The sequence below is a fragment of the Balaenoptera ricei genome, chromosome 6 (assembly GCF_028023285.1).
Source record: "Balaenoptera ricei isolate mBalRic1 chromosome 6, mBalRic1.hap2, whole genome shotgun sequence".
NCBI classification, from domain to species: domain Eukaryota; kingdom Metazoa; phylum Chordata; class Mammalia; order Artiodactyla; family Balaenopteridae; genus Balaenoptera; species Balaenoptera ricei.
In genome coordinates this window covers 13,382,337-13,399,356 of record NC_082644.1, presented here as the reverse complement: position 1 = coordinate 13,399,356, position 17,020 = coordinate 13,382,337, and the positions used below count along the sequence as shown (strand labels likewise).

Genomic DNA, 17,020 nt, shown 5'->3' with positions numbered 1-17,020 from the left:
TTATAGGCTGATGACTCAAATGTCTAACATTGGCCCAGAGTTCTGTAGAGCTCCAGACTTAGATACCCAGTTGCCTAGTCAACATCTCCCTTTGGGTGTTCCAGTAAGCATTTCGAGTGTTACCTGGCCACAGCCAAACTCCAGGTTTCCATTCCCCACGAGATCCTCCGGTTCACTTCCTCATCTCAGTACACGCTGTCATCCAGTTGCTTAGGCCAACGACCTACCAATCTTCCTCGGTTCCTTCCTTTTTTTTTCTTCCTTTTCATCTCCCACATCCAACCCATCATTACCTTTTGGCTTCACTTCAAAAACCTATCTGTAATTCCTCATGTCCCCCAGCTCCACTGCTACAACCCTAAGGTGATTTCTACCTGAATCACCAGCTGCTTCTTCATAACTGGTCTCCTTATTTCCCTCCTTCCCTGGTCCGTCCACCATCCCACAGAGCAGTCCAAGAGATACTTTTAAAGAAAGAATCAGATCATTCACTCTGCCTCTTAAAACCTTCCTGTGGCTTCCTGTTATGCCTTGAATTAAACTCAAACCCCATCTTGAAGCCCTGAGTGCCCTCCCTGATCTGAGCCCTGCCTACCCCTATTCTCAGCTCCCCATCTCCTGCCATTTTCTGGGCACGCTGGCCTTCTTTCTGCTGCATCCTCTTTCCATCTCAGGGCCTTTGCTCTTGTTCCGCCTTGTTCTTGCAGAATGCCTCCCTCCCCCAGTATCTTCCCTTAACTACCACTTTCTGTTGCAGTTCCAACTCAGATGTTACTCCTGATAGAGCGCTGTCCTGACTCAAGTAAAGCAGCACTGTTATTACTAAATCACACTCCTTTTTTACCTTCTCAATGGCACCTCTTGTACCTGAAACTATATTAATATATTTTCAGGGTTTCACTCTAGAATGTAGTTTCCCCCTGTATCCTGAGCCCCTTGAATAGTTTCTGGTACATGGAAAGAATGTTGACTGGACGATGTAATTCCTAAGACAAAAGCATCAGAAAAGCAGTCCGTTTTGAATGCTTCCTTTATTTTTTGTACATGAGCATTGTTCTCTTTCTCCGTCAGGAAACAGAGAAACAACAGTTTTGACTGGGGAACCTTTAATTTGTTTAAAGCAGTATTTCAGAATGCTCCCAACTCCTAGCACATTAAACCTAACCCTCCCATGTTCAAATATAAGTACAAAAAATGTACATTCAATGTAAATTGTATGACTTTGGGATAAACCCTTTCTTTCTCTATATCTCAGTTAGGTAAGAGTTGACCACCAGCTTTTTATAAATGTTATGTGCTGTTTATGTCGTAAAGGTTTACATCATCAACCATATTTGAATTTTAAATGTTGTGTTATTATGCAACAGAGTTTGCTTTCTGAAGGTATTTAACTGGGAATAGAATCCAGTGTGTGAGCAGATTCACCGTCAAACATGGCTTCAAGGTTTTAACTGATTTTTCTCTATATGATATCTTAAAGGGAGGTAATTTTTTTACCTTACTTTCGCCTGTTAGCATAATTTTTTAAATTGGTATAAGCTCCAAATCAGTGGAAATATGTTAGTCTAAATAATAAAGGGGGAAAAAAACCCCAGAGAACCTAACCAGTAATTTATTTTATAGGTAACAGAACTATTAAATTGTATATTGCTTACACTTATCTGGCACTTCTATCCCTGCTAATACCAATTTGACGACTCTTTGGTTGAAATCCTGTTAGCAGAGTCTCCAGAGAGCTCCTGTGCTTAGACCATTTTTAACTATTTGGCTTTGTAGTTTCAGTGAATGGCTAGCTTTTAGCTCTAAGGAAGTAAGCTCCCATGACATCAGGAAGATTTAGCTGGTGGGGCGCCAGAGGGGAGAGGGTATATATGTGGGTGGGTGTCTAAGCTACTTCAGAACGTCTGTATATTGTCTGGCCCCTGGGGAGAGGGTGTGTCTGGATGGAAATGAATAGAGACTAGGTTGGATGGAACTAGTTATGCTGAGACCTACATGTGACAAAGGTGCCATGCAGATCATTTTCTAAGGATATTTTTGGAAAACTTTGGTAAAATTTCCAAATAGACAAGTTCTTCCTATCCCTTCTTCCTTAGCCCTATCTCCAGGATTTGATGGTTTCTTGTGATCTCCATATAGTCTGTCTCTCTCGCTCTCTCTTTTTTTTTTATGTTGTTCGTATTGGATAAACTCTCTGCTAACTGTACAGACATAAAATTCTTACTACTGATTTTAATTTTTATTTTGTATGCAATTTTTAAAGGTTACACTCCATTTAGTTATTACAAAATATTGGCTATATTCCCTGTTTTGTACAATACATCCTTGTAACATGTCTTACATCCAATAGTTTGTACCTCCCATTCCCCCACCCCTATATTGCCCCACCCCAGCCCCATAACAGCTAGTTTGTTCTCTATATCTGTGAGTCTGTTTCTTTTGTGTTATATTCACGAGTTTATTGTGTTTTTTATATTCCACATATAAATGATATTATACAGTATTTGTCTTTCTCTGTCTGACTTATTTCACTTAGCATAATGCCCTCCAAGTCCATCTGTGTTGCTGCAAATGGCAAAATGTCATTCTTTTTTATGGCTGAGTAGTATTCCATTGTATACATATACCACATCTTCTTTATCTGTTGATGGACACTTAGGTTGCTTCCATATCTTGGCAATTGTAAATAATGCTGCTATGAACATTGGGGGTGCATGTATCTTTTCGAATTAGTGTTTTTGTTTTTTTCAGGTGTACATCCAGGAGTGGAATTGCCGGGTCATGTGGTAGTTCTGTTTTTAGTTTTTTGAGAAACCTCCATACTGTTTTCCACAGTGGCTGCAACAATTTACATTCCCATCAGCAGTGTACGAGGGTTCCCTTTTCTCCACATCCTCGCCAGTGTTTGTTATTTATGGTCTTTTTTTTTTTTTTTTTGGCCACGCCACAGGGCATGCAGGATCTTAGTTCCCAGATCAGGGATCGAACCTGCACCCCCTGTGTTGGAAGTCCAGGGTCTTAACAACTGGACCACCAGGGAAGTCCCTATTTGTGGTCTTTTTGGTGATAGCATCCTGACAGTTGTGAGGTGATATCTCATTGTGGTTTTGATTTGCATTTCCCTGATGATTAGCGACGTTGAGCATCTTTTCATGTGCCTACTGGCCATCTGCATTTCTTCTTTGGAAAAATGTCTATTCAGTTCTTCTGCCCATTTTTTAAGGGATTAATATCCAACAGATGTAAACAACTCGTGCAGCTCAACATCCATATAGTCTCTTCAACTGGCCTCTCAAACATTTTGTGCGGAACCTCTTTCCCTTTCACGTTTGATTCGCTGAGGCTATCTCAGGTTATGGGCTCTCAGTTATAAAAGAGGGTCCTTAACCACCCCTCCCACTTCCCCCCCCCTCCCCCCGCCCCCAGAAAGAATCCTGTTAAAGATTGTTAAGCCCTCAAATAATTGGGATGTGTTTTGTCTGGGTGCCTTTTTAAAGTGCTTTCCATCTCCTCCAGATTTCTCCTGTCTGGTCCATGGGCTTGTCAGTGTCAGTACTGGCCAGCCTATAGCTCCACATTTATACTTCCCATGTAGCTATTGCCCTTTACTCAGATTAAGGAGGAGAGAGGAGAAACGAAGATGATGGCCGTACACCGAATATTCAGACTAAGAGTGTGTGATTCACGGGAGGAGAGGCTCTGCTCTATTAACTTATTACCTCTGCTCTTCGAACAGCCTATCTTTGGTTTGATTTATAATGTCCCCTGTGCTTCTGTGTTTTAACAGGGCAGCCCTGTTTTGTATCGAAATGTTCATTCTTTAAGAGAGCAAATATCTGCCTTCCAGTCGGCTTTTCACTCCATAAAGGAAAACGAGAAGATGACCGACTGTCCTGAATTCTCAGAGACGGAAGGAGAGTTCAAGACCACAGCCTCGAGTGAGTAGAAAGAAGGGCTTTAGTATTTATTCAGACCATCCTCAGTATAAAGAAGATTTAGTTCTACAGTGTGAAAGCAGTCTTTTCTGAGTACAGCTGTATTTTTCAATAGGGCCTACCATTTAAAGTTTGGGACATTTCACACAAAAATCTGGATTTCTGGTTTCTCTTGAAAAAACATGATATCAAGCATTCCTGAGCCTAACGTCTTAACATTTCCACATGGCCACAATTAAGTGCTAAGTGTTATAATGTCGAAGCCAATGGGCTCATTTCATCTTTAGAATAGGGCATGTGGTAGATTTGAGTGCACAAAGCTTGATTTTTTAGAGGATTATTATTAAGTTCAGCAAGCATTTACATGAATACCAAACTCCCAACCCTGATATTATAAACAGATACATTCAGTCTGACATCTTGATAGCCTGCCATATTCTTTACCATAACTTTTAGATTGTAATTTATTTGGTAATTTTTTTCTGTCACTTTTGATTTTCCAATTGCAAAGCATTGCAAACACCAGAACTAAACAAAATCTTGGTCTTGCTGTAACCACCATAACCCTAAGGTTCCAAATGGCTTTGTTTGGTTTCTTGAACCATCTGCAAGTACATTTCAACACCTGCTTGGGTGCAGGGCGTTGTTACTCAAGACAAATCCAGTTCATCTACCTCTGCAGTACATGACCTGCTCCGACGTACTCATTTTTATTTGTAATTTGTAACTTACCTATTCTTCAGTTTTTTTTTTTTGTTTTTTTTTTAATTAATTTATTTATTTTTGGCTGTGTTGGGTCTTCGTTTCTGTGCAAAGGCTTTCTCTAGCTGCGGCAAGCGGGGGCCACTCTTCATCGCGGTGCGCGGGCCTCTCACTATCGCGGCCTCTCTTGTTGCGGAGCACAGGCTCCAGACGCGCAGGCTCAGTAATTGTGGCTCACGGGCCTAGTTGCTCCGCGGCATGTGGGATCCTCCCAGACCAGGGCTCGAACCCGTGTCCCCTGCATTGGCAGGCAGATTCTCAACCACTGTGCCACCAGGGAAGCCCTATTCTTCAGTTTTTATCTGAGCTTTTAAATATTTTATTTACATCATTACTAAAGTTCTATAGACAATTAAATTCCCTTTTTGTACCTAGGAAGAACTGTGGCTGTATTTTTCATAAAATCATACACGGTCAAAGCAGAACCAATATTAGAACATAACCACATCCTTTAAAATGTTCAAAAGAAAAGGTTTCATTCTAAACTTAAAAATAGAATGAGATACTATTTCAAAAATGCAAATGTATCTTGACATATCTTTGTACATTTTAAAGTCTGAAAAAAGTCAATTCTAATAATTAAATTTTTATCTTTTTAGCAGTCATGTTCTTTTACTTTTCAGTTAGATTTCCTTTTTTGAATAAAAAATGTACTACTAGAGTTTTCATTGATAAAGTATTTAGGCTCAAGCATTAAATTTTACTAAAATTATTAGGATATACACAATTTTCAAATGATGCTGTAAAAGAAAATATTGAAGCCTGTGTTGTTTTGCTTTTATTTTGTTTTGTGTACCTAGCCAAAAAGGAGAGTCTTGGTGAATGTCAACAGTGTGAGTTCCCTGCAAACTTGTCATCCAAGCGACAGAGAACATCCTCTCCGAGCAGCTCTGATGGAAATCTAACTGATGCCTTTGGTCTCCAGATACACAATGTTGCTGCTTTTCCCAATACAGATAGACAGTGTGCTGTTGAAACTTCTGCAAATCTCTCTGAGGTAATTCACTTATTGGAAACATAGGAAAATGAAGCTTTGGATTTCTGGCTAGTCAGTTTTAGGACTGACTGTCAAGGCCCTTTTGCAATTACAGTACTTATGTATATTGTATTGCTGTATTTTATCTGGGTTTTAAATTGTGTGTGTGTGTGTGTGTGTGTGTGTGAGAGAGAGAGAGAGATTTCCTGCTTGTTAAATTTTTTTTGTGGTTGGTTGGCTTATTGGTTATTAGAGACGGTTTTGATTAGCATGTTGCTTTTGATATGAAAAAGACTTTATGAAAAGATGAAGCCCTGTGGTCTTCTATTTTTGAGGTGTTGTTGTAGGTACCAGTGGTACAATTGTGAGAAAGTCACAGTCCTGCCCTTGAACAGCTTTCTGTCTGCTGGGGGAGACAGACATATGAGCACCTAATTTACACAGAACTGGTAAATGAGGTGAAGATTATACTTGGGCTGTACCCCTCAGGTCTGGGGGTCTGGCATTTCTCCCTTGCTGCCCCTCACTGGTTTAATACCAGCTGGAAAGCATGGTGCCGTTTAGTGATTTCTCCCTTGCTCTCCCCACTTCGTTCAAGTAGCTGTAGGGATTTTTTTGTTGCTTATAACTACCTAGAGGCTGTCAACATCATCGAAAGATGATCACCATCGTGAACTGAATCATACCGTTAAGTGACTTCCCTGGGGGTTAAGACTCCTCGCTTCCACTGCAGGGCGCGCTGGTTCGGTCCCTAGTTGGGGAACTAAGATCCCGCGTGCTTCACGGAGCGGCCAAAAATATATATATAATAATAATAATAATCATACTGTTGAAGATCCTTGACCTTCACACAAGTGTAAACGGGGATCTAGTTCTCGCACGACCCTTAGTTCTGGTTTGATACAGCAGGTTTCTGTTTTTTTAGTGAGAGAAGACACCTAATGCCGGTAGAGTGGAAGCTTTTTTCCTGCACCTTCTCTGTCATGTAGATCCAGTACATGTCCTGTTGACCTTATGTGGACTGGCCTAATAAATGGTTGATGGTCATTAGGGTTGACCATCAGGGCCCCCGTGGGTTTCATGTGTATCTCAGAGATGCCTATAATCTCCACTACCTCTGCTCTATTCTAGTAGATACGAAATCATCATCTGACCCTAATTTTTCTTATCAGAACTTCCATTAATTTTTGGCCATACACCATGATTTACAAGTGGTTTTTACATTAATATGAGTGTGTTTTCTATCCTGGCCATTGATGGTTTTCCTTTTGTAGCTATTGATACCTTCTGTTGTTTGATTAGTAATTATATTTTTCGTTATTTTGAGAATTTCCTCTTTAAAGAAAGCGTTGGCTGGTCCGAATGCAGTGGTGTTTACAATTAATTGATCACAGCCAGTTACAGATTTCTTTGTTCCTTCTTCACTCCCACTGCTTCACTTGACTAGCCTTTAAAAAAAAAAAAAAAAAAAAGAGAAAAAAAGAAAGCAGTTAACATAGTTTTCTAGACTTCAAACAATAAGGCAGCAAAAATGTGCCCTATCAACATTTCGTAGGGAACTGAAAATTGTTGGGTAGGATGTTTTGGAGGTAATTAGAATGAATGCTCTGTTTTTAGTTCGATTCCTATATACTTCCGTAAGAATTAACTAGATAATGATGGCGATGGATTGATTGATTTAATATCAGATTTCCAGATAATCTATAATGCTTACTCAAACCTTTATAAAAATACCAGTAATCCTGTAAGTAGTAAAATTTAATACTTTTTACTCTTTTTTTTCTCCAAGAAATCTTCTGAATCTGGTTTAAATCTACAGTCTAGATGTTTAGTTGGAGAGTATCCTCTACTTTCAGAGCTCACAGAGGCTTCAAGTGGTAAGTATTTCATTTTTTTTTAGTACATGTGCCCATTCACCCATTGAAATGTTTGTTCAATAGACATTTATGCTTGGTTTACCTATGTGCTAACATTTGGGAAAACTAAAACCATTCCTTACATTTTAGGAGCTCATGATATATTAGAAATGTTTTAGAATTCTTGTTACGTGAGAGATGATGTTTTCTTTTTTGAATTACTACCAATAAGGATTAGTGAAATATTTCCAAGCTGATAGAATCTATTATAAAGGATAGGATTATACCAATAGCTCATACAGCTCAATATCAAAAAAAAAAACAACAACCCTATCAAAAAATGGGTAGAAGACCTAAATAGACAGTTCTCCAAAGAAGACATACAGATGGCCAGTAGGTACATGAAAAGATGCTCAACATCGCTAGTTAGTAGAGAAATGCAAATCAAAACTACAATGAGGTGTCACCTCACACCGGTCAGAATGGACATCATCAAAAAGTTTACAAACAATAAATGCCGGAGAGGGTGTGGATAAAAGGGAACCCTCCTACATTGTTGGTGGGAATGTAAATTGGTGCAGCTATGGAGAACAGTATGGAGGTTCCTTAAAAAACTAAAAATAGAGCTACCATATGATCCAGCAATTGCACTCCTGGACATATATCCAGAAAATACAAAACTGTAATTTGAAAAGATACATGCATCCCAGTGTTCATAGCAGCACTATTTATAATAGCCAAGACATGGAAGCAACCTAAGTGTCCATCAACAGATGAATGGATAAAGATGTGGTGTATGTATACAATGAAATATTACTCAACCATAAAAAAGAATGAAATAATGCCATTTGCAGCAACATGGATGGACCTAGAGATTATCATAAAGTTAGAAAGAGAAAGACAAATACCATGTAATATCACTTATATGTGGTATCTAAAAAACGGATACAAATGAACTTATTAACTAAAAAGAAACAGATTCACAGTCATAGAAAACAAATGTATGGTTACCAAAGCGTAAAGGGGTGGGGGGGAGGGATAAATTAGGAGCTTGGGATTAACAGATACACAGTACTATATATAAAATAGATAAACAGCAGGGCCCTACTGTATAGCACAGGGAACTATATTCAATATAAAAAGAAAGAATAGGATCTCTAAACATTTAACAAGTACATTTTGTTAGAGAAAACACTACACGTGATTTTTTTGGTCTTTAAGTATGTGAAAAGGGACCAGCATTCAATATGCTTGTATTGAATGGAAGTCACCATAAGGTATTAGGTTTACTTTCAACATACCTGTGTCTTTATCTTTAAGTAAAACTCTTGTATCTGTATAGCTGGCCCTTGCTTTTTTGTCAATCCTGAGGATTTCTGCCTTTTAATGGGCGTATTTGGTACATTAACCTTTCAAGTCATTATTGAAATGGTTTTATTTAAATCTGCCATTTAAAAAAAAATTTTATCCACACAGCTTGCAGAATCTTTGTTCCCTAAACAGGGATTGAACCCACTCCCTCAGCAGTGAAAGTGCGAAGTCCTAACCACTGGACCACCAGAGAATTCCCTAAATCTGCCATTTCTTTCATACATTTTCTGTTCTATTTTTTGTTTTCCCTCCTCTCGTCTTTTGGGCTTATTTGAAATTTTAGAAATCCATTTATCCATTACCTTCTAAACCATACCTCATTGCATCTTTTGTTTTGTTTTGTTTTGTTTTAATGGTTACTCTAAGGACTGTGGTATATACATCCTTAGATTTTCACAACCTTCTTAGAGTTAATGTACAACTTCAGGTGAAATACAGAAACTTTACAAACTGTATAGATCTACTTCCTCTCCTCCCACCCATGTCTTTTATGGTCCTTTTACACTATAGATGTCATCTATACTATATTTATATTCATTTTAAACCCCACAAGATAAGGTTTTTTTGCTTTAAACCACCATGTGTATTGGGAAATATGTGTATATTGGAAATAGCCTTTTATAGTTACCCAGATAGGTACCATTTCTGGTGCTTTTCATTCCTCGCTGAAGATCTAAGTTTCTGTCTGGTATCATTTCCCTTCAACCTGAAAAAGAACTTCCTTCAGCATTTCTTGTGGTGCACATCTGCTCTGACTTCTTAATTTTAATCATGAGATGGATGGATGGATAGATGGGGCAGAGAGCAGGGTTATGAGTTTGTTACCTGGATGAAATAAGATGATTTTGCCTTCAGCAATTCTTACCAATTCTCTTGCTTTACTCTCATGGGACTTTGTCTTAGGAGTGACATATTCTTTGACAGTGGTTATAGAATGTATGAAGTATGGTCATTAAAAACTGTCATCATACCTAACACCTCCCTGTACAATCTGTCTTCTTGGGAACATCACAACGAGGGCCAACGTATCCCATTTTAACGCCCCTCTAGGCCCTAAGCAGGAACATTGTATAAGACAGGAAAAGACAAATCTCCCATAGGTGGTGGGGCCTTGATTAAAGGAGTCTAGTGCTGATTCCAGTGTTTTATTTTAAACTGGTTATCTGGTGGCACCCCAGAGGTTATTATATCTCAGACGGTGCACCTTTAGGAAGAGGGAAGAGGTCTTATAAAGTGGGATACTTCAAAAACAAACACACACATAGAAAAAGAGCTCAGATTTCTGGCTACCAGAGGCCGGGGGTGGGGGGAAGGGAGAAGGGGGAATTGGAGGGAGGCAGGTAAAAGGTAAAGACTTCCAGTTATAAAATAAATAAGTAGTAGGGATGTCATGCACAACATGATAAATATAATGAACACTGCTGTCTGTTATATATGAAAGGTGTTAAGAGAGCAAATCCTAGGAGTTCTCATCACAAGGGAAAAAAAATTTTTCTACTTCATGCTGTATCTATATGAGGTGATGGATATTCACTAAACTGACTGTGGTCATCACTTCATGGTGCGAGTAAGTCAAATCATTATGTTGTACACCTTGTATCTCAATAAAACTGGACAAAAAAAAAGTAACCCTTCTAAATACTGACGGCTATAAAAAAACCTGTTACCCTTCAAACAAAAACAGCAACAACAAAATAAATAAAATGCAAGTCACACTGTGTCACTCCCCTCAAAATCTCTCACTGGCCTCCCAGCATACTCAGGATAGAATCCAGTCCACCCACTTCCTACTAGGCCGCACCTGGCCTGGTCCTTAGCCTTGGCTCTGAGCTTGTGGCTTAGCTGTCTTCTTGTTCGCTCTGTTCCAGTCACTGTGGCCTTGCCCCACCTCTTATATGTCACTGGTCTTTGCACTTGGCTTTGAGCATATGTATAATCTTCCCTAGACACATGTGCAGCTCGCTTCCTCACTGTGTTCAGATGCCTGCTCGGGAGGCTGTCCTTGAACTCACCCCCACCCCCTCCCATACCCTAACCCCATCTCTACATTATTCTCCTTAATGGCATGGGTTACTGCTTGTTATTATATATACATTTCTTTAACTTTTTATTTTAAGATGACTAGATTCACATGCAGGTGTAAGAATGAATCCATAGGAAGAAAGCCTATCCACCCTTCCCCCAGTTTCCCCAGTGGTGACATCTTGCATAGCTGTAATACAGTGCATGACCAGGAAATCAACACTGATACAATCCACTGACCTTTTTGGTTAGATTTCACCACTTTTGCATGCACACGTTTGTGTGTATATTTTAGTTCCATGATTTTATCACAGGTGTAGACTCACATAACCACACTACAGTCAAGATATATCACAGTCCCATCACACGGTCTCTCATGCTACCCTTTTACACAGGCACAGCTACCTCCTTCCTTCTGTGCCCCCCAGTTACTATATTTTATGTTGTCTATTTGTCCCCTGAGGCCAAGGGGGCTTTATCTGTGGTGTTTATATCTCTTGCAAAGTGCCTGTCACATCTTAAGCGCCCAGTATATATTTGTTAAATGTCAGTCATCAGGCACTGATGAGCAATGAATGCTCTCTTGTGAGAATTTGCAGGGGGGGGCCTTGCCTTGCTTGGGGGTACATACAATATGTTCATTCTTTTATTTGACAGTCGTTCTCTTCAGCATTCTGTCCCTTCCCTCCCACTACCCTTGCAGGCTGCAAATGCCTCTGACTCCACCAGTAAAATCAGTCATGATTCGTTGTCTGGCTCAAGTTAGTTTCATGGTGCAAACCGTAGGTGTTGTGAGTGGAAGCAGATTAACAGTTAATGGCTGAGCTGTGGGTGCCTTCTTAGATGTCCGTGGAGCCAAGGCACCTTACTTAACTGTGGCCCTCAGTAGTCAGATTTGAAGTAAAAGCTGTGGCCAGTGCCGCTTCTCTTTGTTTTATGTCTCCAAGTGAAATCCCAGATGCTACTCCTCAAGCAGGATATCTTAGGGTTGAATTTCTGAATAGGTTGTTATTCCTTTTGTAAATACGTACTACTTTTGGTGTAGAACAGACTGACTCAGATGTCTGCCACCTCTCATGTTTACACCTCTATGTTGAAGGAATCCAGGTTGCTGACTCTGTAGAGGGCGAAAGATCCAGCGATGCCGTTTCAGTTGACAAATTTACAGAAGTGAGTATAGACATGGCTCCTGAAGCCGGGTCACCGGTTACTCCACTGTGCCAGAGGGACATTCCATCCTCTGAGACCTTTGTACTTCGTTCTGTGCTGAAGAAACCTTCTGCAAAGCTGTGTCTAGACAGCCTGCAGGTCAGTATAGAGCTACATTTCCTAAAGCAAGTTGAATAAAAATTCATTTTGCTTCAAAGAAATACCTCTGAAATGTTACGTAATACTGGCCTAACAGGAAATGTCTTTTTTTTTTTTTAACTCAGTGTGGAATATAGTATGTTGAGTTTAATATAGGTAGACCATATTTTATAAGAGTTTCATAAGTTATTAATGTGTGAGTTTGTTAATTATTTCCACCAAAAATATCTGCTCTTCAAGATACCTCTTACAGGCGTGCATGTTTAAGTTGAGCTAGCATGAGAAGAGCGTAGGTTGATGGGAACTAGCTGGCATTTATTGAGTACTTGCAGTGAAGGTTCTGGGATATATGACGTACGTGCAGCAGCAGTATCCAAGGAAGGTATTAGCCCCATTTTACATGAACTCAGCCTTGAAGTTGTTAAATGAACCCAGACGAATCTGATGTTAAACATCCATGACAGGCTGTAAACACTCTGAGAGGTTGAGAGGATGGCTCTGGGGTCACAGGGCCTGGTTTCATGTGCTGACGCTGAAGTTTAAGAACTAGGCAGATTAGTTAACCTTTTTGTACCCTGGTTTCCTTATCTATAAAAGGACAATATTAGTAACTTCCTTACGGGGTAATTTGAGCATAAAGTAGGATAATAATGTGCAGTTAGCGCCAGTGCCTGGCAAATGAGAAGTACACATTTTTTTTTTTTTTTTGTACTTGACCATACAACTATACCTATAAATCTGTCTTTAAAGCCAAAATGAACTAGACTACCTTCTATCTACATGGATATATGGTCAGTTGTTATTTTTAAATGTTTTAACAGTTTTTTTGGTTAAAGAGCTTGATTTGGGTTTCTATACAGCACTGCTCACTTTTATCTTTTATTTGTTTTATCTTCTCCTCAAAGAAGAGACGTAGCATCTCAATGATCTGTGTAACTCTTATCAATTAACAGTGTTATGTAGCAGAAACATCAAGTCCTGCCACTAAAATCATATTAAGACTTTCACAACTAATGGTCTTCTTGCTAAGCTGCCCAAAGCTTGCAAGTGTATTCTGTTTGAGTTGTTGGATAACTTTCATGGGAATGAAAAGTCAATCTAAAGGTTAACATGAACTTTGTTTTGTAAGTTCACTTATTTCACAAATATTGATGTGAGCATTTTCCTGGTTAGGAAAATGAAGCTGACTCTCAGGAGATGCTTGATGAAGGAGGTTTGTTCAGAGCAGGACTGTTTCTTAGAGAAGGTACTGCTCTTGCGATGGGTGTGCTGGAGAAGATGAACAGCTCTAGAGAACAAGGGCTGGTCAGGGCTGAGGCTGAGACGGGACAAACAGATGGTGATTTGGAGGTGCCTCTCAGCCAACCACAGCCCTGGCTTTCACCCACTTTGCTCCAGTGGCCCTGTGTTTGGACTTGCCCTTCCTGTTCTTCAGGATTCACATTGTCCCTTCCTCACCAACTTGCCTACTCTATAATCTTCTTCTGGAAAAGCACAGAAGGACAAATGCTACTTTCTTTCCTTGTTCTAACTCAGGAATATAGTATCATAGACTGGAGATTTATACACTTATAAAAGGTGTGGTTCCCATGTCTAAAAGACAAAACACCCTATTACGCCATTTACATATTTGGTTTTTTCTTGTTTTAGTGGAATTCTTATACTTTAGACCATTTATATAGTCTACCTCATTTGACACCATCCAGAGAGTACATTGTAATTCTGGCCATTCACATTTTCCTTAAAGTCATTTGCCAGGTCAAAAATGAGGGAATGAATTTAGCCCACATTATGGATTTCTGTTCTTTAATTTTGGCCTAAAACTGTTTACTGAAGTATTATGATAGCTAGAGAACCCAGCTTTTCGTTGTGGGCTAATATCATGATATTTTAAGTCAGATCAACTATGAAAGTAAAGGTAATCTGCAATACTATGTAGTATCTACCCTTGGCAGGAAAAAAATTGGAAGTTGTCCTTCTTAGTGTCTGTGTGTGTGTGTATTTATATACGTAAAATCATTCATCAGTGTTTATTTTATTTAGGAACGCCGTGACAACCTCTGTGATGGTGGGACTCATCCAAACTTAATCTTAAATCTTGCAAACTGTTGCAAAGAACGAAAAGCAGGTAAGAAATTCAGATTTATTTTGAAACCTAAAGATATCATTTGCTTGTTATTAAAAAAATCTGAGGTAGTATGTAGTATTTTCAATGATCTACTAATGCCTGATGCTTCTGAAGTTACATGGGAATGAAGAAGAGTTGGGAGGGATGGACTCTGTTGAAGTTTCAGAATTGGTTCTACCCATGTCATCTATCCCTTTTTGCTTAGTGGTGAAACTTGTAAGGAAATTGATATTCAATTTTGTAATCTTTTAAGACAGGCATGCAGAATTTACTTTAAAATCCATGACCATATTTTAATTAGAAATATTGCTTATCTTTTCCACTTTAAACTGTTTTTCTCTACAAACTATGTTTTGTGTTATACAAATAGCCAGATCCAAGCATGTTAAAAGAGTCTAGGATATGTCTTTTAGATAAGAAATGTAGCTTAATCTTTAAATATATTCCCACTTATTATCTATAGAAGGTCAAGAAAATTGTAAAGTACCAGACTCTCTAAATATGAGGAAGAGGAAGAGAGTTACTTTCGGAGAGGACCTAAGCCCTGAAGTATTTGATGAATCTTTGCCAGCAAACACTCCGTTGCGTAAAGGAGAAACACCGGTTTGTAAAAAGGATTTAAGTACCCTCAGTCCCCTGCTACTTGAACAGTCCCCAGCTCCTGAGGGGTTACTTCAACCAAATTTTGATGACAAGGGAGAGAATCTTGTAAGTGTGAAAAGTGTGGAACAATCTTGTTTATATTTTCATCAGACCTCACCTATTTTGCATGAGCAATAATTGTGCTTTGAAATCATGAGATGGACTGAACAATGTGTCATGGTATAAATTAATGCATTTTCTAGCTAGATGACTACCAGTTTTCTCCTATTAAAAACAATACTTCCATGACTCCTTGTACATAGCATATTTCCTGGAACCTAACTGCTATTGACTGTTAAGATGTGCCATTGTTTTATCTATCACTAAGAAAAAATGCTGAAAGTTAAACTGTGATACACACCATGTACTCAGATTTCAGAGGTGTTAAAAGGTGAAAGAGCAACAATCTTAGAATTGATATATTATAAATATAGATTGTTCTTCCTCCTAAGATAAATTTCTACAGGTGGGATTACTGGATTAAGGAATATGAACATTTTTTGAACTTTTTGATACATACTGCTAAATTATTCACAAAGTATGTACTAATTTGAACTCACAGTACTGTAAATGATTTTATTTTATTATACCTTTGTAAACCCTGGGTTTTAATGGTACTTTTTAAAAAATAGCTTGATAGGAGAAAAAGATGACTGGAAAATATTGTTAGTGAGGTTTGAACATTTTCACATGTTTATAGGCTATTTGAATTTCCTCTCTTGAGAACCGCCTATTAATTTTACTTACCCATTTTTATATTGGGACCATCATTGAATCTCTCTCTTGCTGTTATACTTTGAAATAAGAATATTCTGCTTTTGGCCAAGATGGAATAAGAGGGACCTAATTTACATTCCCATGAGAAACAACTAAAAAGCCAGAGAAAAAGATATGAAACAGTGGTTCACCGGCATTGACTGTCCGGAAGCACAGACAGTAATCTCTGAGGGGGGTAACAAATGAGGTTAGCCTTACGAGAGCCCCAACTTACTGCCTGGGCTGAATTTCCAGGCTGCAGCACAGGGAGGGGTTACCTTGGTGGAGCCTGGCAGTCTCCATGAGTTGAGAAGATGGATTTGGAGTCTGGAAAAGTGAAGGAGGCTGGAGTTCACAGGGTAAAATACCAGAGAGAAAAGACCTGCCAAGAGAGAGAACTCTGGAGATCTGCAAAGGGTCTCGTCAAGTCTCCAGCTGAGTGCTGGTCAGCATGTCCTTGTGAGTAAACTGCCTCAGGCCAGGGAGGAACTGCCCAAATGGAGCATAGGGAAATGCCTAGAGCTCACACAGGGCAGGAATCGTGTTCCCACCAACTCACGTAGAAAAACCTTGTAATTCAGAGGGTGTCAGGTACTCAGAAGAGTATTGCTTCATTAATAGAGCAGAATTAAACTAAAAGCCTGGCAAAGCTTAAAAGCAAGTCTTGAAAGGATCTAACTTATACCCATGTAACTGCATTGCATAATGAACCTCAAGAATATCAAAACTGCTTTTGGCAGCTGTGAAGGTGGGGAGATCCCAGGGAGGTCAAGGCATCAGATCTCATTGTCCTCCCAGCCCTTCAACCCTCCGCTGAAGGCCCTCAATAAAATGGTTTTATCCTTCCCACCAAACCAAAGCAAAACAATCTAGCAGCAAATAATGTTAAACTCAAAATGTCTGGCATTCAATTAAAAATTAGTAGTTGTGTAGGAAAAGATGCCCCATAATGAGGAGAAAAATCAATCAATAGAAATAGACCCAGAAATGACACATATGATAGACTTTCTAGAGAGACATAGAGTTATTTTAACTATATTTCATATATGTTCAAGAAAGTGAGAAAAGATTGAGCTTCTTAAGAACATGGAAGATAAAGAAAAGACCCAAATCAAACTCTGTACATTATAATCTCCAGGAATAAAAATATGTTGGATGAGGTTAATAGCATATTAGAGACCGCAAGAGAAAAGATTAGTGAATTTGAAGATGTAGCAATAGAAATTATTCTTAATGACACACAGGAAAAAGACTGAACGAGAAT

At 39.0% G+C, this 17,020-nt stretch overlaps 1 protein-coding gene across 1 annotated transcript in view; it reads left to right on the top strand.

Annotated features, from left to right (window-relative positions):
* Positions 1–17,020, top strand: part of CDCA2 (cell division cycle associated 2) — a 49,525-nt gene that overhangs the window by 11,785 nt on the left and 20,720 nt on the right. The window contains exons 5-10 of the mRNA XM_059926242.1: positions 3,788–3,938; positions 5,498–5,694; positions 7,463–7,550; positions 12,022–12,230; positions 14,274–14,358; positions 14,822–15,066. Of these exons, the coding sequence (XP_059782225.1) occupies positions 3,788–3,938; positions 5,498–5,694; positions 7,463–7,550; positions 12,022–12,230; positions 14,274–14,358; positions 14,822–15,066 (975 nt within the window). The remainder of the gene's footprint in view (positions 1–3,787; positions 3,939–5,497; positions 5,695–7,462; positions 7,551–12,021; positions 12,231–14,273; positions 14,359–14,821; positions 15,067–17,020) is intronic.